At 46.6% G+C, this 9219-nt stretch overlaps 1 protein-coding gene across 3 annotated transcripts in view; it reads right to left on the reverse strand.

Moving 5' to 3' along the window:
• The window catches only part of TTLL9 (tubulin tyrosine ligase like 9), a 50191-nt gene extending 44727 nt beyond the window's left edge, over window positions 1–5464 (reverse strand). For all 3 annotated transcript variants that reach the window (XM_083447519.1, XM_083447520.1, XM_083447518.1), the window contains exons 1-2: window positions 5354–5464; window positions 79–125 (exon numbers count right to left, since the gene is read on the reverse strand). In XM_083447519.1, the coding sequence (XP_083303645.1) occupies window positions 79–125; window positions 5354–5368 (62 nt within the window). In that variant the 5' untranslated portion in view covers window positions 5369–5464. The remainder of the gene's footprint in view (window positions 1–78; window positions 126–5353) is intronic.
• Window positions 5465–9219: the final 3755 nt, after the last annotated feature.

Consider the following 9219-nt stretch of genomic DNA (forward strand, 5'->3'; position numbering starts at 1 on the left):
CCCCATTCATGCAAAAAGAGGAAATGAATTTTAAATGATTTGATCAGATGTGGGAGATGGGGACAACCAACCACTCACCGTTCTTTCAGTTTTTGGTAACCGTAAGGCCCTTTGTAGTTTACGTTCTGCAATGAGATAAAAAGAAAAGCAAATGAAATTGGAATGTGAAATAATCAATATCCTAAAAAACACACTAAACCACTCCTCTGTTATGATGAGCTACCATCAAATATAATGCAAGACATCAGAAACTTTTTTTGTTTTGTTCTATGTAGAACTGGCGACTAAAAATGAGATGCTAGCTCCTAAAAACGTGATACCGTGACCCAGAAATTTGAAATATTATACTTGGCTCTCTCTCTTATATCACTCAGTCTATAAAAGAAAGTATACTAGTGATACAATATTTTACACTTTCTCTCTCCTTCCAAAAGAAGCCAGGGGTCTGGCAAGCCCGGATGCAAATTCTTGCAAAACAACTCACAGCTTGTTTTTGCTTTTCTCTCTCCCTCCCTTGTGGAAGATAAAATGGTGTGGTTAGGGCGGGGACTTGGAGTGAAGGGATAAATTATTTTACAGTAAATTGTAAATTACAACGTACATATTGCCATCTTCATTTGGGTGGCCTCAAAAAAAGCAGTTAATAACTTTAATCAGTTAATTTACCAATTAGCTAAAGGTAAAGGGACCCCTGACCGTTAGGTCCAGTCGCGGACGACTCTGAGGTGGTGGTGCTCATCTCGCTTTATTGGCCAAGGGAACAGGCGTCTGTCCGCAGACAGCTTCCGGATCATGTGGCCAGCATGACTGAGCCGCTTCTGCCGAACCAGAGCAGCGCACGGAAACGCCGTTTACCTTCCTGCCGGAGCGGTACCTATTTATCTACTTGCACTTTGATGTGCTTTCAAACTGCTAGGTTGGCAGGAGCTGGAACTGAGCAACGGGAGCTCACCCTGTCACAGGGATTCGAACTGCCGACCTTCCAATCAACACAGTTTGGTCTTTCTATGCCAATAAAATGACGCCTTTATGATACCTCCAGAATCAGAGGCACCATGCCTTCTTTGAGTACCAGTCACTGTGGCACAAAAGTGGGCGAGGCCCTGGCTTGTGGGATTCCCATAAGGCATCGGTTTGGCCACTGTGGAGGTATGGGATACTAGACAAGACATGCCAAGGAGGAATAAGAAAAAGGGGAAAGTCCCGCCATCTCTACATTCTGCCCTTGGCACACACGTAATTTTACCAGGCCCTTGTTTTGCCCTTAAGAACAGGGATATTCCACTCCAGCAGAGCTGAACAAGTCACAGTCATTTTAATAGCAGGAACCGCAACCACTGTGTGCCATGAACATCAACAGGAGTCTTCTTGCAGGACCACTTTTGCACAATGAGCACCCAATGCTTGCCCCCAGTGCTAGCATGGGCTGCTTAATGGTCTGAGCAGTCAACGTCTCGTCTGGGAAGAAGAAGAAGAAGAAGAAGAGGAAGAGTTTGGATTTGATACCCCGCCTTTCACTCCCCTTCAGGAGTCTCAAAGCGGCTAACATTCTCCTTTCCCTTCCTCCCCCACAACAAACACTCTGTGAGGTGAGTGCGGCTGAGAGACTTCAGAGAAGTGTGACTGGCCCAAGGTCACCCAGCAGCTGCAGGTGGAGGAGCGGAGACGCGAACCCGGTTCCCCAGATTACAAGACTACCGCTCTTAACCACTACACCACACTGGCTCTCCCAGTGACTGCAAGGTGTCTGGATCACAAGGTAGCAAGCCAGCTCCCAGGTATGCCTTAAAAGATTCCATCAACGGTGTCTCCGAAAAATTTTACACATCACTTGGGAAGACAGGCAAACTAATGCCAGTGTACTGGAAGAAGCAAAGATCACCAGTGTCGAAGCAATGATTCTTCAATATCAACTTCATTGGACTGGTCATGTTGTGTGGATGCCTGATGATCGTCTTCCAAAGCAACTACTCTATTCCAAACTTAAAAATGGAAAGCGTAATGCCGGTGATCAACAAAAGAGGTTTAAAGACTGTCTCAAGGCAAATCTTTAAAAATGTAGTATGAACACCGACAACTGGGAAACACTGGCCTGCGAGCACTCCAGTTGGAGAACAGCCTTTACCAAAGGTGTCATGGACTGTGAAGACACTTGAACTCAGGACAAAAGCGAGGAACATGCTAAGAGGAAGGCATGTTTGGCAAACCCTCACCATAATCAACTTCCACCCGGAAACCAATGTCCCCACTGTGGAAGGACATGTGGATCTAGAATTGGCCTCCACAGTCGCTTACGGACACACTGTTAAGACCATGTTCATGGAAGACAATCTTATTTGGCTATGAGTGATCGCGAAAGAAGAAGAATCCTTGAGTTGTCGTTGTCGTTGGGCACCTACTGCCTTGTCTGTCATGTGGGGCAGGCCATCGCATCGCATCAAGGCAACTGAGCGCATCTCTAAGATCACATTCTGAGCACGTATTTGTCTTCCTGTTTGTCATGCACAGCCCATACTTCTCTTCCCTCCCGGTAATGTTTTCGTTGTGCTGACGATACCACATTCTCCGAGCACTGAAGCTGCGATACTCTGTGGTTGGGGAACATATGATACCTCTTTCTCCGCTAGATCGTGCATTCGCTGCAATTGAGACTGCTGAATGAGACGTGATTGTCACAGACACCCACTCAGTGTTTGTTTGCTCATATGGGCAGCAGTTTGAAATATTGTACTGAATAATTCTGAGGCTGACAAAAAAGATGCAATGAGACGGGTGACATCCACAGACGCCCCAGCTGTCCTTGTTTACCAGCGACAGTTCCTGGTCAAAGCACTGCCCCTTTTTTTTAGGGTGGGTGGGATGCCATGGTAAAAATTTCTTTGCGCAAGTGGCTAAGAGCTGCTGCCATGTTGAGGGTTAAGCTCCCTCCCCAGGGTCTCCGGTGGCGAAATCACAGAGTGCGATAAATCTTGGCTCTAGCGAAGGGCAATGGCTGCACATGAACAACTAAGGGCCAAACCAGACACAGAAAGTCTTTGCTCTTCACTGCCACAAGTTTTGAAATACAGCATTAACAGAAGCCATGGGGATAGTATGGATCATAGATTCAGAGATTGGTAGAGCTGATCACCTCATCTGTCTCCAGAGAAATCTCTATGTGGGACAAGAAGCTACAGTTAGAACTGGATATGGAACAACGGATTGGTTCAAAATTGGGAAAGGGGTACGACAAGGCTATATATTGTCTCCCTGCTTATTTAACTTATATGCAGAATTCATCATGAGAAAGGCTGGGCTGGATGAATCCCAAGCCAGAATTAAGATTGCCAGAAGAAATATCAACAACCTCAGATATGCAGATGACACAACCTTGATGGCAGAAAGTGAGGAGGAATTAAAGAATCTCTTAATGAGGGTGAAAGAGGAGAGCGCAAAATATGGTCTGAAGCTCAACATCAAAAAAACGAAGATGATGGCCACTGGTTCCATCGCCTCCTGGCAAACAGAAGGGGAAGAAATGGAGGCAGTGGGAGATTTTACTTTCTTGGGCTCCATGATCACTGCAGATGGTGACAGCAGTCGCGAAATTAAAATACGCCTGCTTCTTGGGAGAAAAGCAATGACAAACTAAGACAGCATCCTAAAAAGCATAGACATCACCTTGCCAACAAAGGTCCGTATAGTAAAAGCTATGGTTTTCCCAGTAGTGATGTATGGAAATGAGAGCTGGACCATAAAGATGGCTGATCGCCAAAGAATTGATGCTTTTGAATTATGGTGCTGGAGGAAACTCTTGAGAGTCCCATGGACTGCAAGAAGATCAAACCTCTCCATTCTGAAGGAAATCAGCCCTGAGTGCTCACTGGAAGGACAGATCCTGAAGCTGAGGCTCCAAGACTTTGGCCACCTCATGAGAAGAGAAGACTTCCTGGAAAAGATCCTGATGCTGGGAAAGATGGAGGGCACAAGGAGAAGGGGAGGACAGAGGACGAGATGGTGGGACAGTGTTCTCAAAGCTACGAACATGAGTTTGACCAAACTGCGAGAGGCAGTGGAAGACAGGAGTGCCTGGTGTGCTCTGGTCCAGGGGGTCACGAAGAGTCGGACACGACTAAATGACAACAACAAGAGCTGGAAGGGACCCCAGAGCCACAATGCTGGTGAAGGAGGGATTCAACTTTCCCCACTAAACCATTTTCCGTTTGCAAACTACCCTCCTCCTTCAGATATGCTGTCTGGCCTGTGGGGGGAAACTTGCCGGAATATTTTGGGGGAAACAGCAGGTTGGGGGTGGTAGTGTAATCTGAGCTGAGAAAAGAGCATAGGAGAACCATGGCTCCTCGCCCACTCGCCCCCCCACCCTCCGCTCTCTGTGGCTGCCATTAATATTTTAAGAAAAACTGCAGGAGGTCTTGACTGCCGGCCTCCCATGGCTTGTCTGATTTGATGCTAAGGAGGCGCCACGCAGCAGGCTGCCTGCTGTTTTGGATACTACAGCTACTGCCAAGGCATATTCTCTGAGAACCCCTGAGAACACATTATTATGGGATATTGTAGGCCATCCCTGCTTTTCCCAGGAGGTTCTTCTCTTGTAGCTGTTAAAGATGTGGACTAAAGTAAGGTTACCAGATTTTTTTCAATGAATCCGGGGACACTTATTGTTTGCTATGTACATGTGAATGCTAAGAAAGCTGTAAATACGGGGACTGTGCCCGGGAAACGGGGACATCTGGTAACCTTAGACCAAAGGGTATTGCAGAGCATAGGACTTGCCAATCAGAAGGTCGGGGGGTTGAATCCCCGCGACGGGGTGAGCTCCCATTGCTCGGTCCCTGCTCCTGCCAACCTAGCAGTTCGAAAGCAGTCAAAGTGCAAGTAGATAAATAGGTACTGCTCCGGCGGGAAGGTAAACGGCGTTTCCGTGCGCTGCTCTGGTTCTCCAGAAGCGGCTTAGTCCTGCTGGCCACATGACCCGGAAGCTGTACGCCAGCTCCCTCGGCCAGTAAAGTCAGATGAGCGCCACAACCCCAGAGTCAGCCATGATTGGACCTAACAGTCAGGGGTCCCTTTACCTTTAATCGTGCAGGAGGAGAGCCTACAGCAAAGCGCTGGGCTCTACAATATCCTCTTACATGTGACAACTGGGGTGTCAGAATCAGGTCCCGATTTACACCTGTGCAAAGCTGCAGGGCACATACCTAAATGTGAAAAGTTACTTCCTTGGAAATGTCACAAGACCATATGGAGGTACCCCACCCATCTACTCCCCTACCCCACCCTAATGCCCCGCTCCCCCACCCAGTGTCCCCCCCCTTGCACCCTCCCATTTATCCCCCCCCCCCCCGCCGCCCACCTTGTTCTTGGCCATGACGCTCCTCTTTCTGCTCCGGAGGGGGAATCAGCCCAGAGCCGCCTCCGCCGCCATCCGGCGCGTCCCGTTCCCACGGCAACCGGGGCGGGGCTCGAGGCTGGTGGGCGGGGCCTGAGCTAGGGCGGGCGAGGCATGAATGGAGAGGAGGGGGAGGCGCGAAGTCCTTGCTTTGTGTTACTACTAATCGCAGGCAGGGCTGAGCCCCGGAACGTGCCTTGAAACTGGGCAGAGCTCGGCACCTGCTGGAGCTCAGCGGGGCAAGAGTGCCTCTGAGCATGCCTGGAGTGCTTTTCGCCTCGGCGCTGCAGCCACCCCGCCCGCCTACGCGGCATACCTTAGGGAGATCCGAGAGGCGGCGGGCTGGAGGCAGGATTGAGCCCCGAGCAAGGCATCTGTTCCTCCTCCTCCTTATTGTTTTTAGGTTATTGCTGTTGTTTTGCATATTGCCGAGCTGGAAATAAAATCCCTAAGCGGTTTGCCGAAACACAAGGGGTTTGCATTGGAAGAGTGCCTAAAAGCCAACGCTGGAGACAAGGTGCCTTAGTCACCGTTTCTCAGCTGAGCCTGACTGACAGGGTCATCTTAGGGACAAAATAGGATGTACGCTCCAAGATAATATGCAATGAATAAATGCCAAGCAAGTTGGGCACCTTTAGGCGCCTGGAAGTTGTTGTAGGTTGGGGGGGGGGTTGCCCCTCTAGATATCCTGCACATGCAGCCCCCTGCCAAAACCAGCACAATCGCTTTTGTGACTTTTGTGATTTGTCCCCACAAAACACTTCATCACAGTTTCTTCCTATCTATTCAAAGGGCCTCTGCTGCAGAATACCAAATGCAAGAATTCACTGATAAATGTATCTCTGTACTGGCTCACTGGGGAAACTTCAGAAATTCATATAGACATGTGAGCTCAGCTGCTCAGCAGCCCCTCTGCCTGAGTGATAATCCCTGGCATCCTGATACCTGAGTGCCAGACAGGTAGCCATTCCAGAAATAACAAACCCAGATGAAGACAAAAGGGTGTCATTAACGTGGCTGGGAAACAGGAAAATTTAAATATCTCTTTTGTTACACTTGATGGGTGTTTGGTGGAGGGCAAGGAGAACCATGGGGCAGGGTCCAGGATGCTCAGATTACTGCCACCAGACCTCCCCTTTCCTGATGTAACCGTGATGTATTAGTGATGTAGTTTGGGGGGTGTAACATGGGGATGAGCAGCTAATAGAAGTTTGGGGGCTTTTTTGTTCGGGGCTTCCATCTTGCTTCGTTTTGTTGTGAACTGGAATCCTGTCGCAACAGTCTTCAATAAAGGCCAAGCCTTCTGGCTGCTGTTTTGCTCTAATATTCCTGGTTGGTGTATTTGCTTTTTGTCCAAGGGAGCCCTCGGATTTCTCCGTTAACAATGTCTACACAAACTTAACTGAGAGGAAGCTTTACTTCCTTGATAGGGCTTGCTTCTGAGTAAACAGGCAGAGTGTCAGGTTGCACTTAGAATTGCAGAGAGGACAGGTCATCTAGTCCAACCCAGTGGCGTAGCATGGGTTGTCAGCACCTGGGGCAAGGCAAGTAATTTGCGCCCCCTAATCCGTGGATTTGCGCCCCCTAACCCTAACCCCCAGATGTTGCGCCCGGTGCGGCCGGCCCCCCTGCACCCCCCATGCTACGCCACTGGTCCAACCCACTGAAATGCAAGAATCTTTTGCCCAGCATGGGGCTCGAGTCCAGAACCCTGAGGTTATGAGTCTCCTGCTCTACCGACTGAGCTATGAGGAAAAGTTCAGGAGAGCTAAATTTGGATGCTTGTGCGCCAAGTATCTGAAAACCCACAAGCGCTGACAACCACAACCTTGGCAACTCCTTAAAAGAGCCCTGTAAGGTAGGTCAGTATTGTCAGCTGCATATTGGAGATGGAAGTTCATGACTGATGTAATTATTATTATTATTATTATTATTATTATTATTATTATATCCCACGCATCTGGGCAGCTTCGAACACACATAAAAAAATAAAAATTTTACACATTAATTTTTTTTATTTGAAGTTTTTTATTTTTACAACAAGAAAAACAAACAAACAAAAAACACAAATACCAAATTATACACAAATTACAAAAATAACCATAGACACATAATATTCTTAGCAAACAATAAAACATCTATTGGTCTTAACACTAAAGACCCAACCTCCCGTCTATTCCATATTTCAAATTCATATTACTTATTGCCAATACACATTTTTTTTCATAATTAAACTTATTCTCATTAAATCTAATTTCGTATATCTACCTTACAACTATTACTGAAGTTCCTCGAACGCTGCAACAGAATTTAAACTACTATATTTATTTTTCAGGTATTCTTTAAAAACCTCCCATTTAGAAACAAATTCCTGTTTTGATTTATTCTTTATTTTTTCTGATAAACCATCTAATTCAGCATATTCTGTGAGCTTTTGGATCCAATCTTGAATAGAGGGGATAAAACTTCACACATTAATAGTAACCATCTAATCCAATATAAAAAGTCACAATAATTTTAAAATAAACAATTTATATCAAATAAAGCAATAATCCATTAGAACCCAATAGTAAACAGTAAAATTAAACACCAGCAGATAACAGTTAAACACTTATCAATTACAATAAGAATTGTTAATCTATAATCAATAAAAATAACAACAAATCACAATGCATAAAATACCACAAAACGTACAAAACCATGTAAAAGGATCAGACTGAGAAACAAGGGCACACAACTTATAAAATTATTTTTTTTAAAAAAAGTTTTGACTCGGCAAGGCCTTCCAAGTGAACCACTGGGGTTTTTAGCCTTTGTGTGCCAGGGATGATCAAGGAAACCTAGAAACCAAAAGATGGGTTAGGGTTAGGGTTAGGGTTAGGGTTAGGGTTAGGGTTAGGGTTAGGGTTAGAGGAACAACAAAGCTGGAAAAGCAGGAACGGATGAGGCTTGGCTGGGTCAGGCAGCCAGACAAGGGCAAGAACCGGTCTCCAGGGCCTCTGACAGTGAAGATGTTGGCTCCTTGCATAGCTCCTTGGTGAGGCAATTGCCAAGGGAGGCACCCAGGTAAACACCAGGTCAGCAAGAACAAGATTTCTGGGTTAGGGCACAGGAGAAGCCACACCCTGTCATCTTCAGATACCCAAACTTTCAGCTTGTCCACAAACCAGAGCAGATTGTGGATTTGCACCGAACTGGACGCAGGGCTCCCTGTGTGGTCTGACCATGGCTGAATGGAGTGATGCTATCACTTCCCTTGGACTGGACACTGGACTTATGGACATAATGGACAGCAGCATTATGCTGCTGTTGCACTCCGGTCCTGTCTGCAGGCTTCCCATTTGAGGACATCTGGTTTCAACCACTGTGAGAATAGAATCACAGAGTTGTAGAGTTGGAAGGGACCCGGAGGGTCATCCAGTCCAACCCCCTGCAAGGTAGGAATATGCAGGTGGCCCGCATAGGAACTGAACCCTGGACCTTGGCATTATCAGCACCACCCTCTAACCACCTGAGCTAACTTTGGGGCAACAGGCTCTTCTGATACGCTTACTCGCTCCCATCAATACAATTCGTGAGGATGGTGTCGTTCTGCAGCTTTAAAGGCAGAGCCAGCCAGCCTATAAGGATGGGAGAATCTTTAAAGAATATTTAGAAAACTATGGAATAAAAGGAAACATCTTGGCAGAATTAGACTGATCCCTGTATTGTATAAATATAAGTTTGTAGGGAGGTAAAAATAAACTATATAAGAAATATGTAACTGTGCGGTATAAAGTAATGGATAAAGTACAGTGAGATTAATTGGAAGTCAGTTTTAATTTTCCCCC

Source organism: Podarcis tiliguerta (genome assembly GCF_965153285.1).
Source record: "Podarcis tiliguerta genome assembly, chromosome: 6".
Lineage (NCBI taxonomy): Eukaryota > Metazoa > Chordata > Lepidosauria > Squamata > Lacertidae > Podarcis > Podarcis tiliguerta.